This window comes from Mauremys mutica, chromosome 3, assembly GCF_020497125.1.
Source record: "Mauremys mutica isolate MM-2020 ecotype Southern chromosome 3, ASM2049712v1, whole genome shotgun sequence".
Taxonomy (NCBI): domain Eukaryota; kingdom Metazoa; phylum Chordata; order Testudines; family Geoemydidae; genus Mauremys; species Mauremys mutica.
The window spans coordinates 81,987,541-82,005,002 of NC_059074.1; the positions used below are offsets into that span (position 1 = coordinate 81,987,541).

The window sequence follows — 17,462 nt, forward strand, 5'->3', positions numbered from 1 at the left end:
ATTTAATCACTATGAGACCAGCTCTTTTAAATGTGGCAACCAAACACCCACACACTCATTTACCGTGGTGATGTAATGAGTACTGGTATGGTGGCTGGGCTGTGTATGCATGGTGCTGAAACACAGTGATACTGCAACTTTTGTCATATCTGATTACCAGTCACTAATTAGGAGTATGATGGCACAGCACTCACTTATACAGTGACTGGATAATAAATATTAGAGCAGACTCCTGAGCCAGTATAGAGACCCACATATTAGTTTCGTAGTCTAATCCTTCGTTCATTTTGTGCTATGGACCTAAAGTCAATCTGCTGTCAAAACTTGTAACTAATGCACTTTTTCAGTAACTGCCACTTTATCTCATCTTTGCTACAGGTAATCATTTACGAGAAGCCTTTCTTCAAAGGGAAACACATGAAACTGGAATCAGAAATACTCACTCTTGTGGAGGAAGAAAAGCAAAAAGAAGAATCTGGAGAAAATAAGACACTGCCACTTATATCAGTGGGGTCCATAAAAGTGTTGGAAGGAGTGTAAGTAGAGGAAAATGCCACAAACAGTTCTAATTGCAGAATAAAGGAAAGGCTGTTGCAAATAATAACACCATAGTGTCGGAAAGTGCACTAGATAAGATTCAATGTACAGTTGCTGCCTTCGTCCTCATAGCTATTTCATTGATTAGATCAATGCAAATAACCAGATTCTGCGGTACATTCTAGACCTCTAGTGGCGCTCTGTCATCACACAGCAGCCAGATCTGGCTAGGTGAGATTTCCCCTGGTGTGGGGAGCTCTTGGCTAGTGCAGGGCTAGTGCGCCCAGCACCTGTGCTGCCACCTTACCCCATTTCCACCATAAGTAAAAAGGAGGCAAATGCACTCCGCCAGCCGGTGTAGGTTAGAGCAGCACCACCGGCTTCTCTAACCTAAGCTAGGTACTGCACATGTACACCCTGAGAACAAGGGAGCCTCCCTCTTTGGTGTGCCAAGCAAACAGTCACCCTGTGGTGACTTTGAACCTAAGGCTCCTCATTTCATCTATCCTAGGAAAAGGTTTTATTTTATTCAGATTTTATCTCACTTATCCCTTTTCCGTCTGGGTTGATTAAAAAGACAGCTTCCTTTCAACAGGGCCAAAGTTCAGGAGTTCCTTATATTTTTAAAAAGAATTCACCTGTCTTAGCTCAATATTATTGCTGTTTTGAAGGATTATGGGATAAATTCAGCTCTGTGTTTAGTGGCAAGGTTCCATTCTCATGTGCTTTTTTCCCCCATCCAATATTTAGTTGGGTTGCTTACGAGAAACCAGGATTTGCAGGTCATCAATATTTGCTGGAAGAAGGCGCGTACCAGGAATGGAAAGATTGGGGTGGTTACAGTGAAGAGCTTCAGTCGCTGCAACCTATTCTAGGTGTAAGTTCCAAGAAGATCTAATATTTGCTACTTGAGTGCAGTGAAACGTTTTATTACATTTTCCTTTATTTTTGTTTGCTTCAACAGGATTTCACAAACCCACACATGATAATGTACAGTGAAAAAGACTTTGGGACTAAAGGTTCCAGTATTAATGTATTAGGAATTATTTCCAATTTGAGAGACACTGGATATGGACTGAGGACACAATCCATACATGTTTTAAGTGGAGTGTAAGTGATATTCTTAATTACATTTTTCCTTGTTAGTGATTCTTTTTAGAATAAATTAGCAAATAATTTAATGTTTTACTGCTCTCTGCTTTTAATATCTGTGATGAAATCCTTATGGGAATATAATTCCCTATCTGTGATTGCACAGAACAAAGAAGAATGTGGCTGTTTGTAAATAAATGTACTATGAAATTTATTTTCTTCCTGTAACAAGAGGGAATGTTCTTAGGAAACACTGGCCTATTGATTTGCAAATGATGAATGTCTGTAAATTAGCTGTTCATCAGAGAATACATAATAGGATGCCGTTGTAGAATTTTTTAAGCTGTTAAACAGCAGAATTGCTCTGGGACTAATTTGCTATTCTGACCAAAATTTCATGTGTTTTACCTGAGGCAAATTGTGTAATCACTTTTTCCCTCAGTTCCCTATCTGAAAAATGGGGGATAATATTTACCAAGTTCACAGATGTGTTGTGAGGATAAATACTTGGAAGGCATTTGTGTGAGGTTGTGATGTGGGCCATGATATATTTGTGTTTTTTAGGGCGTCTTTGGAACAGGATACTTTTTCATAGTGAATATTTTATTTTTGTTGGGAAATATCCTGTTCAGTTGGGATTTTGTTTTTCTTTATGGTATCCGTAAGGTAAATGTATCTACTTGCAATTCAAATTATTATGAATCCTTATCAAACATATTCATATAGTCCTTAGAGGACTCAACTTAATTTTGTGATGCTACATAATGAGTTCATCTTATATTGTCACTAAAATGAGACTAGTAGCTAAATCATCTGTTAGTGAATGCATGCTTGAAGATTTAGAAGCATGTGGTACTTCCAGTGGCATATGTAAAAGCCCGACTCTAGCTTGTTTCACTGAGTTGCTACTTTTCCTCACCTTTTCCATTTATTTTTCACTGGGGCTCGCTACAGGGAGGATTTTCCTTATGAGGCTTCTGAGCCCAACAAGTAGCATGACAAATTCTAAACATCCTCGTACTCAGTCTGATCACATGTAACTGTAGGGAGGGTTAGATCCATTTTGATATCTTAAGTAAAATATTTTGATTTTAGTTGCTAAGTGAGAATAAAATAAAATAAAAATTGCATTAGGATTTATGTGCTTTTTTTTTCTTTTTTGCTAGTACAGAATGATACTTTGAACCAAAGTTTCCTCTTAAGATATAATTGCTCTGTGATGAGACCTTCAGGCTAAACCCTTGCTAGGACTAGTATTTTCTACAGCAGTTTGTTTTGGAAAGACAGACAAGTGTTAGGCAGCATGTTCCAAGATGCACAGAATTAATGTGAGTGATAGCACTGAAGGAATTTCAGACACATTGGTGCTTGATTCTCCCTCCACAACATTTAGCTATCTCTCATTGAAGGACCCCACCCTAAACCTCACCCTGCACTGTCTTTATGAAGGCAGAGCTCCTTTTGATATTTCAGTGCGAGTTTTGCAGGAGTAAGGGCTGCAGGTTCATACTCACTGACTTAGCTGCAAACATTGTTCCTAAGGGAGCCCTTTTTACATGGCAGTCTTTGCATCCACTGAGCGCCTTTTGTACTCTTGGGTACACAGGGAAGTAAGATGGGAGGCAGTCTCCTCCCACCGTAACCTGGAGAAGGGTGAAAACCTCCTATCTCAGCCTCTACACAACCATTGGGACAGCATGTCTGATCTCTGTTACAATAAAGAAGGGACTCCTGATTTTTAGCTTCTGACCATTTTTATTACTCATATTTTATTGGGGAAAAATATTGTTGACCTCAGATGTGAAGACTTTAAGTGAAGGATTATGGGTTGGCAGGGACAGCTATAAGTCAATTTTTTTTTTATCGTGTCTAGTTGCTGCCACCTCCTCCTGCAATCTCTCCCCTCCATGTTCCGTTCTTTTAAATAAATGCTTCCTACTAATGAACAGTTAATTCAGGTAGCATGGGCTCTTACCAAAGGACTATCATACTATTTTTGTAGTGTTTCATATTTTTTCATATAAGATATATGGTGTCCAAAGGATTCTTTAAACTGCTAAAGTATTAATATTTCAGAAGGACATTGCAGAAATGTTTATAAAAAATAACGTTCAGTAAACCAAGCCATATTTGGAATGAATATTTGTTCTGTAAAGTGTTAGGTATGTATTTGGGAAAACAGATTGTAATTCTTCCCTTGCCAAAAAAAATCAGTTGTTTTATGGTGGTGGTGTATAAGGTGCTGAAATACGGGGTCCATGAAAGCTGCTGAATTTACTTGCTTTGGAAAGTCAGCTTGTCGTACCCCGCAGACCTCTTACAGCTGGGCAGCGGCAGTACAAGCTCCACACACGTTTACTCATTTGCCTGAGATCTGAAAACCTGGAAGAACCACACCATTTAATTGAAGAGTGTGCTGTTCAGTCTCCAGGCCCATTTAATCCTTAATATATTCGTTGAGACAGCAGACTAAGGTGTTAATTGCAAAGACAGGGACGTTTGCCCACTAAGAATGCAAAGCTACCATTTCATTTCACATAGGCCACTGAACAGACAGTAAATGGTAACAGCTTTCGGTCAAGAACCCCTTCCAAATTTGAATCTGTAACCAAAGACCCCATTGTCCAGCTATACCGAGAGAATGTCAGGAAACACTTGATATGATTTTAATCAGGCCGCAACTCTATTATTCGATGTCTGGGACTACCCGGCAGATAAAAGGGTACAGTGCAGGTAGCTCTATGTTCATTCACTATCTACCTTGGGGGCTTCTGCCAGCTCCCATCTTTTTCCATCCTTGTCCTTCAGCCAACCCATTGTTGGGACCTTACCATTTCTCCCCCAAACAAGGGTTAAGATGGACTATAAGAGAAAGGGTTGGCTCCCTGCCATACCAGACATGGGAGCCCTTAAGTCCCCTCTCCCACTCCACTCCTTTAACAAATATCTCCTTTTTAAGTCCTTTACCAAGCCATTTATCTGGTCACTCTGTCCCTTCCCTGTGGAGCATCTGCACTAGACATCTTCCCCACACTTCTATAATGAGTTGCAACATCATAGCCTAACTTCCCTACTCACCCTGACAAAGTCCCCCTGGAACCGACTGTGGGGATGGTGAAAACCCCCTACTACACCTAGGCCGATCTGGTGATGAGGGAAAAATTCCTTTCCAGCCCCCCTAGAAAGAAGCAGCTAGCGCGAAGCCCACAGCAGGTCCTGACCAAACCTGGTATTTTGCCCCCTCAAGGGGAGGCAGGGTGGGTGCTGCTCCGCCTGGGCTGAGGAAAAGGGGCTTCTGCCAGACTTGCTCCTTTTGAACTTCCAAGCCCTTCTGGTCCCTGGGGATGAGTCAGCGTCGCCACACTGACCCACTCCCCCTTTTGCAGCAGCTTCTGTTCCTTGCTCCCCCTCCTGGCTGTAAAGAGCTATTCCCTCTTCCCCAGCAAGCCAGACAGCACCCCTCTACCCCCATTTAAAGGTGCAGTCATTATCAATTAGCAATTCTCTGAGCTATTTAGACTGCAAAATACCATTAAATAGGCTGGTAGGCCATAGATGCAGTAATGGTTTGTTGTTACATTTTTAAGTCGCTCATCTGATATCTTTTTAGATTAAAATGTAAATTTTTAACAAAGATGTGAACAATTCAGTGACTTTTTTTCAAGAATTACATATATGTGTTTTTAGCTATACTATTTTCAAACACTACATGCTTGTTTCTAAGGATTACTTTCACTTTTGCATGTATTGTATTGTAAACAAATTGGAATAAAACATCACCGTTTATGGCATATTTTACAACAAATCATTACTAGTTTCATTCTTCAGAAATTTTCCAGGACCTATCCCAGCATAGTTTGTTAGAAAATCCAGGAAATAATTATTTTGTCATTTGAAAAAAGGAATACCTTTAAAAAGAGCCACTTTGCTTTCTTAAGTCAGCATTGATATCTACTTCCATGTTGGCATCTTTTCAATTGGCAGAAAATGGAAGCATTTATAGTGGGAAAAGGTAACACCCATAAAACAAGTTTAAACAGATACTAGAAGAAGCTTCTTGTGAGTATACAGTGTTTCTGAATTCCTGCTTAGTTTTTACTCGTCAAGCTCAATCACTATTTGTTTTAAGAAATAATCATATTAACTTATTTTGCAAAATACAAATGTTAATTGGATTAAACTTGACCTTGGGTCTTTAACCAAGAGTAAATTTGGTTCTGGTCCTTTGTTTAATTTAGGCAAAAACTCCCCCAGTCCCAGTTCCCATAAACATTTGTTAACTACGCTGTGCTTCTTCTAGTTTGACTACCTTTTCCTAATTTTCAGGTAATTAGTGTACAGTGTGGATCTGACCTTCTTTACCGAATAAAATGAACTTGCAAGAAGGCTTAAGAAGTGGTTAGTTCTACTAAGAAGCGGTTTTTATTACAGACTGTTGTAGGGACATAGGACCTAATCCTGGGCTGTCTCAAGTATCCACAATTCTCATTCAGTTACCCATTATCGTTCTTTTAGATCACCCACTGGCCACAAAAATATGGTTGTAGAAGTACTTCCAATGATTAGCATGTTACTCCCATGTAGCTGTTTGCACTGGCTTCCAGCTGATTTCTGAGTGATCTTAAAGATATTGGTTTTGGTCTGTAAAGCCACAAATGGGCCCTGATTCAGAAAACCACTTAAGCACATGCATAAGTCCTCTCCTGTTAAGGACAGCACCTAACTATTTGCTCAAGATGGAGATAGAGTGGTGTTGCATAGTATGGAGAGAGATGCTCAAGGGGGATCTGGCATGTATTAACACTCCCACTTAAATTTAATATCACACATATTTATTTTCATGGTAGTAAATATAGTTTGAAATAATTGAAATATAATTTGAGGTCATTTAAAAAAAATTGTTAGGATTATTCATGAAGTTTAGTGATACCCAGATGTGTGTGTAATTGAAAGGCAGTTTCATTTTCAAAGCTTCTGGCATATGTGACCTAATGATTTAGTATGCACACTTCAAACATTTTTAACTTTTGTGGTTAGTTTACCATACATACTTATGTCACTTTGATTAAGTAGTTTTAAAATGACTTGGGTGTGTGTCCTGGAATATGCCTTAAATTAATAGTGAATAACATGTTAAAAGACTAATTTATACATGAGTCAGAAGGAGAGGTAACATGAAGGATTATAAGAATGTGTTCACTGTGGACAAATCATTCAAAGCTTGAGTACCAGTTTTATACCAGGACTATAATAATGTTTAAAAGGGGACTGGATAAATTCATGGTGGCTAAGTCCATAAATGGCTATTAGCCAGGATGGGTAAGAATGGTGTCCCTAGCCTCTGTTCGTCAGAGGATGGAGATGGATGGCAGGAGAGAGATCACTTGATCATTGCCTGTTAGGTTCACTCCCTCAGGGGCACCTGGCATTGGCCACTGTCGGTAGACAGATACTGGGCTAGATGGACCTTTGGTCTGACCCGGTACGGCCTTTCTTATGTTCTTTATGTTCTTATGTATTTTAATGACTGTTGTACTCCTCATGTCAGATTCTCAGTTGGTATAAATCAACTTCGTTTAATTTAAGTTAGTGGAGCTGTCCCACTTTACAGCTGCTGAGAATCAGGCTCCTTGTGCTTTGTCAATAGAACCTGTTCTTCAGTACAGAGATGTCCTGTTCTGGTGAACTTCTTGTATGTAGTGAAAGTTGATTTACAGTGAAGTAAAATGGAAATGCCATATTATTTTAACGCATTATGGTATGAAAATTGCGGTTCTGGACATTGGGAAATGGTGAAATTCTTGTGGGGAGAGTCTTACCTATAAGTAGGTTTCAGTGCATGAACTCAGTGTGATGAGATGGCTAAGAGAGCAAATGCAATTTTGGGATGTATAAGCAAGGGAGTATATTGATAGAAGTAGGGCAATGTTATTATCCCTACATACAGTTTTAGTGAGACTGTTACTCGAATATTGTATCCAGTTCTGGTCTCTGCACTTTAGAAGCAATATTGACAAATGGGAAAAGGTTCAGGAAAAAGTAAAAAAATTATTTGAAGTCTGCAAAACCTGCCTTAGAGAAAGACTAAAGAAATTCCATCTATCTAGCTTATAGCAAAGAGAAGGTAAACAGCGGAAAGTACTTAGATCATGGGGAGACATGCAATAGGAGAGGCTCCTCATGTTGCAGGCAAATGCATAACAAGATTAAATGAAGCTAAATATATTCAGATAACAAATAAGTTGCACAGTTTTATCAGTGAGAGTAATTAACCACCAGAACAACTTACTTGGGGATATGGTAGATTCCCTATCACTTGAATTCTTTAAATCAAGTTTGGATGTCTTTCTAGAACATATGTTCTTGCTGAACTAGAAGTTAGGGGCTTGATGTAGAAATTCTGTGGTCTTTTCTATGCATATGGTTGGACTCATCATGATCCCATGCAGCCTTAAAACCTTTGAATCTGTTAAGATATTTCATTTAGTTTTAGCATTTAGTTTTGTGAGGGAAAAATCCTTCCCTTTGGTGGCATATTTCCAGGGCCAGCTCCAGACCCCAGCGCGCCAAGCAGGCGCGTGGGGCGGCATTGTCCTGGCAGTGCGGCATTTGGCTCCGGCGGACCTTCCGCAGTCATGCCTGCGGGAGGTTCACCGGAGCCCCGAGACGAGCGGACCTGCCGCAGGCATGACTGCGGAGGGTGCGCTGGTCTGGCAGCTCGGACGGAGCTCCTGCAGGTATGCCTGCGGATGCTCCACCGGAGCCGCGGGACCATGGGACGATCCGCAGGCACTTCTGCCCCGGCCGCGGGACTGGGGAAGGGCGGCGCGAGCGGCGCAGCGCGCCGCCCTGCTTGGGGCGGCGGAATTTCTAGAGCCGCCCCTGCATATTTCCTAGCAGGAAGGACACTTTACCTTAACAGGCTTTTGTAAATGAGCCAAATGTTTTTGTTTAGGTGCAATGTCACATAAAAAAATCCTCTTCGATCAGGTTCATTTTTTATGAAATGCATAACATGTTATTGTAGCAGAATATCCTTAATGCTTTGTTCATCATGCAAAAATTTGTTTCCAAACATCCTCACATTTTACAAGAGAAGAGCTAAGAAATAAAAATTATAGAAGTAGTAACAAAAGCTTTAGATTTGAAACAGCTCAAAATATTCTCTCTGATCAGGGACAAAACAAATGAGCATCTTGCCAGATAAAATACATAGAGCCTCATGTGGCTTGCGGTAGCTAATTTGAAAAGAGTGTTGAAATTTCTTCTGTTTTTTGTTTTCCCCAAAATCTTAATACATAAACAGTATCCATGGTGCGAAAGCATGACTGTTATTACTATAGATTTTTGAAGTGCAAACCATATATCGGTCTTTTGAGTTGCCTGTTGCAAAATCAGGCCCCCATATTTAAGTTTCCGAGTGCTGCTTGCAAAGTGCTGAACACCCACCACTCAGTGAAAACTGTGGTAGCAGGAGGGGCTGAGCACCTTAGGGTACTGGGGACGGGGCTAAAACTGTTGATGCAATGTACTATTTCTTTAATTTTGTGTTTTAACAGTGTTCTAGGCATATATTTACCCTTTGGAAATATCAGTAGCATTAACTGTTTCTTCGATCACTTGATGATTGCCAGTTCTATTCATTCCTCTGAAGCACTTGGCATTGACCACTGTCAGAAGACAGGATACTGGGCCAGATGGACCTTTAGTCTGACCCAGTATGGCCGTTCTTATGTTCTTAAAACTTACATTAAGACAATAATAAATATTCACCAGTGTTTTGAAAAAAGTTTTTGGTATCTGTTTATTCAGGTGGGTAGTCTATGAGAATCATGACTTTACAGGAGAACAGTACATCCTTGATAAAGGACTGTATCCCAGCATTGAGGCCTGGGGAGGCAAGAATAGTAAGATCTCTTCAGTTCAGCCCATAGTTGCGGTAAGGAAACCTTTTGTATTATTACATTTCATACATTTCTGCCAAATGATCGTAGCTATTTCTCCTGTTTTCTAATGAAATTTAGATTTGCTTAGGTTCTTAAAGCTGTAAGGTTTTGAATGCTTTTGCATTATTTCATCACTCTTAATATATTTTTTTTCCTCCAAACTTTTTAGGATACCATCAATAGCCAAATGGGGAAATTCAAGGTAAGACCCTTCTCTAAATTCGTAAAACAAATATATTCTAGTGTGTAAAATGTATATATGTTTTTAAAAAGCAGTCATTCTTGAGCAAATGCCTAAGATGCCAAAATAATTGAATGGAGTGGTGTTTACTACATCCTGTCAAATTCAAGAAAACCTGTAATGTTCAGTAAATACCAATACTAATAGTTTTGTGTCAGTGTGTTCCTTTTTATGGGAGTAGTTGATGTTCTGTGACTCCATTTATCTTTAGCTCCCCATCTCTGCTTTAGCTTTCCCCATCCTCTCGTCCACCCTGCTGCTGTTTACTCAGTTTCCTGACCCTCAAGCATTTAAAAACTTCAGGAGCAAAGGGGTTATTGGTGCAATATCAAATGTTTAAAAATTAAGCAAAGAAGTCAGGAAATGCAGAGTTAATACAGCATTTCCTGATTTCTGTGAACTTAATGCAGCGTTAATATTCAGAAATTAACACAGTTTCTTCTCATAGATTCAGCACCCACCAAGTTAAAACTTGAAAAGACAAATATTAGAAGTGAATCAAAAAGTGGGGGTTAAATAGAAACCCCTTCTATCCATAAATAAAGTATAGTGTTAGCTAATATTGCTTGTTGAACATAGAATAAACTTGCCTTTGGCAGTAGGTAATGTGCCTGATCAGTCTTAACTCTTCCTTTGCTACTTGTGTGTTTCAACTTTTTTTCAGCATCCTGAAAATATGCATTGAAAATAGCTTGATGGATTAGTACCCTCATTCACAATTTTGCAACCTCCAAATTATTGCTCTCAAATTATGTCCTCAGTGGAGTTACACAGATGTAACAGACCATAATCTGAGGGTAATGAGGTTAGAAATAGCCCTGCACTTAGAATTCAGTTAACAGCTCTGTTGATGGTATGCAAGCTATAAGAGAATCTAGGGGCTTGGCTACACTTGCAGATGTGCAGCGCTGGGAGTTACAGCTGTGTTCGTACAGCTGTGTAGGGAAAGCGCTGATGTGTGGCCACACTCACAGCTACCAGCGCTGCAGTGTGACAACATTTGCAGCATTTGCAGCGCTGTTGGGAGTGTTCAAGTGGCAGCAACATGCTTTTCAAAAGAGGGGGGTGGGGTGGAGTGTGACAGGGAGCGGGGGAGAGAGAGAGAGTGTGAGTGGATTTTTGGAGCTGACACTGTGTGTCAGCTCCCTGCCTTGCAAAATCTGAACATTTCCTCGACCCCTCGTTCACTCTTAACTGCAAATAGACTGCAGACCAGATAAGCAGCTGCTCCAACGGACTCCCTTTCTCCCCCTCCCCCCGCTGTTTCTCTCCTCAAGCAAACACTAAGCTGTAGACATTCATCCCCCTGCCTGCCTCATTCACAGCAAGGTAGTGGGTTATCTCAATTGATTGTTCACAGTCAGTTACAGATTGATCACAGCAAACAAGAGCTGTGTTTGTTTTTTAGATAAGCAGCTCCCGGAGCCCCGAGTTCACAACAAAACAAAGAGAGGCATCATAACAAAACAAAGAGAGTAATTTAGTTAAAAGCATTCTGGGATATCTCCTAATACCCTGGAGGCCAATAACAGTGCTGGTGTGTGGCCACACTTGACAAGCAGTGCTGCATCACCAGCGCTGCACTCGTTATACCCCAAGTAGACCAGGTGTACAGCCAGCGCTGCAGCCAGGGAGTTGCAGCGATGGATGTGCCTTGCAGGTGTGGTCAGTTACTAAGTTGCAGCGCTGTAAAGCCTCCACCAGCGCTGCAACTCTCCAGTGTAGCCAAGCCCTAGGTCACTCTCTCTCATAGATCTATAGGGCTATCATGGTTTGAAGAGTAGTAAAATCTTATCTCCTTGCATCAGTGACAAAAAGTATGACTCTGAATATGCAAAGGATACTTATCTGTTTTGTGAGATTACAGATATTAGTTTTTTTGGTTTTTTTTACAATGGGAAAGGTGTATGTTTTCATCGTTCCTTTAATAATAATAATAAAAAAAATCATGCACAGATGAAACTTGAAAAAGTTCAGCCTAAATGGTAAATATAGCACAAAGTTCTGAGCCTGTGGGGAAAAAAACCTTGTTTAACATGATTTGCATCCTTAACTGATATTGTGCCTTGCCAAAGCCTTGCTGAATACAGCTGTCCGTAGCTTTTGGGGAAAGAAATACGTCAAGGCTGCCCAGCCCCATGCATATTTTTGAAAAAGTGTCTACACCTGCATATTATATACATCTAAACAGATTCTTAAGTGAAAAAAGAAACACTGGACCTAAGTTTTGTTTGGGGACATATTCTGTTGTCCATGATATTCCTGTTGTGGAAAATCTCTGTGCCTGGACATGTACCTGTTTTAAGTGTGAATAAATTTGGCATAATTATTTATTATAAGGATGATTTCTGTGTGACTAGGTTTAATTATTGGATCAACTGTCCTCCTAAAGTAATGAATATGAAAAAAACAAAAACAAATGTGTGTGTGGCTTTCAGCCTAGGGTGAAATTTTGAACAAGACAAAGAGGTTTGTAATGTAAGTGTTGACACAACTACAGCCCTAGCAGTACAAATACTATCTGTCTAATCTGGGAATTTATACCACACCCATCATCATGGTATCTGAGTGCCTTACAAAGTTCATACAACACTTTCATAGTCTGAGAAATCAGGTCATATGATATGGATGAGAAAGGGAAAATGTATTTCTAAGATTAAACTGATTAAAGAACCAGGACAGATAAGTTTGATAGACCATTTACCATCTTGCCTTACAAGGAAGTTTTAAAAATCTACTCTGGCAGATTTTTTAAACAGGCTATCTCTGTTTACTAGTAATTGTTGAACAGTTTTGTATGTTGCTGAATGATTTACTGCAAAAAGTAATTTTCAATCTGGTTACCTGGCAATCTTTCAGAAAAGTAACTCGTGGATAATAGAATATGTTAATATTGCAAAACTGAAGGTTTCTGGGTTTTTTTAATTCATTTGAATATAACCATGGATGAAAGTAATATTTGACTTATCTAGTTAAAGGGTGCTGAGTGCATTATTATACAATATCCTTTTAATATATACATTATAATTTTAAAGGTCCAGCTATTTTCAGAGCCAGAATTCAAAGGTAACTGCCAAATATTTGAGAAAAATACCAGTTATATTGACGATTCATTTGCTACAAAGTCTTCAAAAGTTTTGGGCGGCAGGTAAGCATGGAATTATGATTATTGCAAAATCACTGAAATGGTAAATTTTTTAAAATAAAAATTACAACTTTCTGAAATTGATGAAGGATCCAGTTTCACATACCAACTGTGGAGTTAAATGGAAGAAAAAAAGTTTTGCAATTCATCATGTGAATTTTTAACTCTCCAATACCTCTGAAGTTTTTCATGTTTCTCTCAGTAGCTTATTTCTGCTAAAATATTTCAAAGAGTGATTAAAATGATTGTTTACATGCTAAGGAATATTGGGAAGCACTGACAGAACTTTGGTTATGTGTGGAATACTTTAGTTATCAGATTTTTCCTTCTCTTCCTGCAGTTGGATTGCATATGATAAAGAAGATTTCTCTGGTAATCAGTATGTGTTAGAAGAAGGAACCTACTCTAATCTGTCTGCAATGGGATGTCCACCCCAAACAAGACTTAAATCTCTACATGTTATAAACATTGTAAGGATAACTGAATAAATACACACATAATAGGAGTATTTAACTTCTCATTTTTGCAGCCATATAAAGGACAGTGAAGTACAAGTGGTACAGGGACAAGTTGTTACTATTCAGTAGCTATGTGTAATGAGTTTGTTGGTCTCAGAGCATGAACCAAAAACTGCCATCATTATTGATAGCAGTCGTTGTAAAGGAGTAGAGGATGCCATAGGCAGAGCAACTGAATTGCTACTTTTTGCTGCTATTCATCTCCAAATTAGGGATCAAGTATATTGGTGGGGAATTGTGGAGAAACTTCCCTGCTGCTGTCCATGCTGTATGTGCATAAAAAGTGGAATTCAAGCATGCAACTTCAGAAGAACTAAATTAATTATAAAATTCAGTTGTCATAGTCATAAAAATTCCATTACTGTTCACTCACTCAGTGGTTCATTCTTCCAAAGAAGGTTCAACACCTCATGTATTCAAAAATCAGAATTCTATATCTCCATGGCAATATGGAATTTATAAGCTTTTTAAAGTATTATTCTGGTGCCAGCAAATAGGAAATAGCATTTTAATAGCAAATGAGAAATCAAATGTGATTTTAATTTGCACTCATTACCCTTTAATGGGTCAGTTATGGAGTTTACTCAGCCCTATGATAGATCATTACAATAGATCATTTGCAGAATCATGCAAATACATTTTAAAGCTGACATAAATTTAAACAAAATGTAGTCAAGAATCCAATGATAGGCTAGATCTACTACCACCAGCTGTTTGTACTATTTTTAGAAGAGAAAAAGTAAACTGTTGCTCCTTTTCATTGGGTTTGGCTATTATAATACTTACATAACTCTTTGACAATATTGTTACTGCTCTGAAGAGAACCAGTATTAGTTGTCATTACTAGTCCCTATGGTGCCTTTTGAGGTACAATATAAACTCAGGAAAAGAGCCTCCCCCAGGTGTGCCATACTTTCTGCACTCCATTGCCATGCTGCTGATGCAGATACTGTTAAAAATAAAGAAAGAGTGGTCCTGGACATCCATAATGGTTGTTCTCAACCTTTAATTAAAATAGTCTAGTCTGTAGAGAGCTTTTATACATAAGCTATTGTTGTATTTGATATGCCTGTTTCGACTGTAGAAGGATCAACTCACTCTTGGAAAATTTGTACTTTGTGAAGGAGAACAGTGGTGTTCTGTTGACAAAACAAACAAATGGCAGCCATTGATTGTTAAAATTCATAAACACCACTAAGGTTTTTCTACCAAAGGTCATGTGAGGCTTAGCAGATAAGTATAAAGCAATTCCATGCCATTTATTTGCTTCCATACACTGCTGCTTACTTCTCCATAGAGGTTAACTCATTGATGGGATGATGAGCTGGGCAAGGCAATCAGTTTTCTACCTGATAGTATCTGTGTTATGGCAAACCAATATATGGAGTAAAAAGCAACAGACAAAAATGTGTTTGTGTAAAGCTCGTTTTCATAATTCTGCAAAGCTTTAAGATTTCTATTTCAGGTATTTAGTTTTCTGGTCATATTTTTTGTCACGCTTCCAGTGATCCCAGTTCGTCTCAGTACCCCATTTGCCTGCTTCTCCCATAACCGTCTCTACATTTTTTCACCTGCAGCTTCTACACACGTAGCACCTAATGCATCAGGCCACTACCTTTGCCTCATTTAAATGCCTTCTAATGAGACACATACAAGAAATAAGAGGCCAATTTTTCAAAGCATCTAAGATTTTGGAGCACAATCCTCTTTGAAAGCCACTGAGCCCTGTGTTCTTAAATCCTATAGGTATTCTTGAAAAGTTCCCTGTAGGTCAGTAAAGTTATTTATCCAAAAAAATCTTTGCTCCTTCATGCTGTGCACTAGCATCTTCTGAATAATGCATCGTTGATTAGTAAATCCTAGCCATCTTCTCATGCCCCTCTAGTGTCATCTCTGACCTTGTAAGCTCTTTAGGGCAAGGGACCATGTCATCTTTCTTCTGCTGTGAAGTGTGTAAACACAATTAGGTGCTCTTAGATAATTTTTAATTAGTAACTTGGTGACATATCTAGATATGTGTACATGTGTAAACTGTCGTGGATTTGGGTGCCAATTTTATACAGTACAATAAAGTAAGAGTGATAGATTTAAAAACTTCCAGCTGACCTGCTTGCTGTTATACTCATAGGGGGTGTGTGCAATTGTGGCTGTTCTTGAGTCATGAAAAACCATGAAAACATGGAGTTCACAGGGCACTGTTTGAAATGAATGGGGCTATGCACAGCTCTCAAAGCTATTGTTTCAGCTCTCTGCAGACACAGGCAGTTCTCACTGTTGTGGTTTACACTCTAGTTGTATTTTTGAAGTTTTCCCTGCAATCAAAAGGGCTAGATATATAATAACTAAAACAACTCCTTCCCCAAAGTTTAGTTTCTGGAGCACAACTCTGTGGAAAGGGGTGAATGCCATGAATTTGACCCCAGAAACATTAATCTTGAGGATTTAGTCCAGTGAATAATTAAAAGCATCATGTCCTATGACAGGAATTAAAAACAAGACAGGTGGGGAGGGGGGTGTGAGACTACTGCTTCACTCAAGTGACAGTTCATCATGGGGAGAGCTGGGGATTCTATCAACATTTTAGGCCTTCAAGATCATTTTAAAGCTGCTTTTTCTTGTGGGTTTGAAAATCAGAATTCCCCAGTGATTTTCAACTGATCGATCCAATGAGTTTAATTAAAATTTGTTTGAAAGTATAATTGTGATGTGTGCATAGCAGCATACAAATTTGTGCATATACATTGTCACAAGAACTTGTCTATTGCATGCAAAAAGTGTGTGCATGGGTTGTGTGAGGGTTGGGGTTTTTTTTTTAGTAAGCTGCTGCCGGTGAGGAAGAATGGTTGTGGAATTTCTGATCTTCAAATCTTTAAGCAAAAGCGTGCAAAGAGTCTTTGTGGCTTAATGTTCTGGAGTGATGTGCATGTATTAAATAGAACCCTTTCTTTTAACATAGGAGCTTTCTGAGCCAAGCATAGCCCTCTTTGAAAAGAAAGGTTTCAAGGGGAAGAAAATGGAGTTTACTACAGAAGTCTTAAATCTCCAGTTTATAGGATACAATCCTCGAATAGCTTCTATTCAAGTTTTTGGTGGCATGTAAGTAACAATTACATTTTGCTTCTCTGAAAATTAATTAAACATTAAATATGCAAAAAATACTTAGAAGATAAGTGATATCCCATTGGAGTATTACTCTGCAATACATTGTTAATCTCATTTCTGTTTACTGAGCCGAGAGAGTCTTGGGGCCTACTTACTACAAGATGACTATGTTGGACTGGTGCTCTGCCCCTTGTAGGAAGCAGGCCTTAAGTTCATATAAAATATTGATATAAGAACACAAAAACAGCCATACTGGGTCAGACCAATGGTCCATCTAGTCCAGTATCCTGTCTTCTGACAGTGGCCAGTGTCAGATGCTTCAAAGGGAATGAACAGAACAGGGCAATTTATCAAGTGATTCATCCCCTTTTATCCATTCCCGGCTTCTGGCAGTCAGAGGTTTAGGGATACCCAGAGCATAGGATTGCGTCCCTGACCATCTTGGCAAATAGCTATTGATGGACCTACCCTCCATGAATGTATCTAATTCTTTTTTTAACCCAGTTATACTTTTGGCCTTTACAATATTATCTAGGCACTATGGATAAGGTAAAGACAAATGACAAATTTTATTATTAGCCTGCTTCTACTGAACTTTGTGGCAAAATGCCCATTGATTTTAGCAGTAGTAGGATCAGCTCTTTAGTTATGAATTTCATTTCTTTAGTCAGTTTAAGGTAAAATGCTTAGGTCATTTTAAAAAAATTGAGTTCTCTAATTTAACACACACAGATAATTGTATGTGCAAAATTTGCACACACACAAAATTAGAAGGTGGCGTGAGGTGATTTGAAAAGTCATCCTTTGATGTCTGAAAGTGATCACTACAATTAGACTACTCCTCTAGTGCCTGTCCTAATGTTAATGCCACCTCCAAATTA

At 39.0% G+C, this 17,462-nt stretch overlaps 1 protein-coding gene across 1 annotated transcript in view; it reads left to right on the forward strand.

Moving 5' to 3' along the window:
* Nucleotides 1–17,462, forward strand: part of CRYBG1 (crystallin beta-gamma domain containing 1) — a 54,303-nt gene that overhangs the window by 21,782 nt on the left and 15,059 nt on the right. Inside the window, exons 10-17 of the mRNA XM_045010192.1 lie at nucleotides 379–536; nucleotides 1,288–1,414; nucleotides 1,502–1,647; nucleotides 9,442–9,568; nucleotides 9,745–9,777; nucleotides 12,852–12,964; nucleotides 13,302–13,431; nucleotides 16,436–16,575. Of these exons, the coding sequence (XP_044866127.1) occupies nucleotides 379–536; nucleotides 1,288–1,414; nucleotides 1,502–1,647; nucleotides 9,442–9,568; nucleotides 9,745–9,777; nucleotides 12,852–12,964; nucleotides 13,302–13,431; nucleotides 16,436–16,575 (974 nt within the window). The remainder of the gene's footprint in view (nucleotides 1–378; nucleotides 537–1,287; nucleotides 1,415–1,501; nucleotides 1,648–9,441; nucleotides 9,569–9,744; nucleotides 9,778–12,851; nucleotides 12,965–13,301; nucleotides 13,432–16,435; nucleotides 16,576–17,462) is intronic.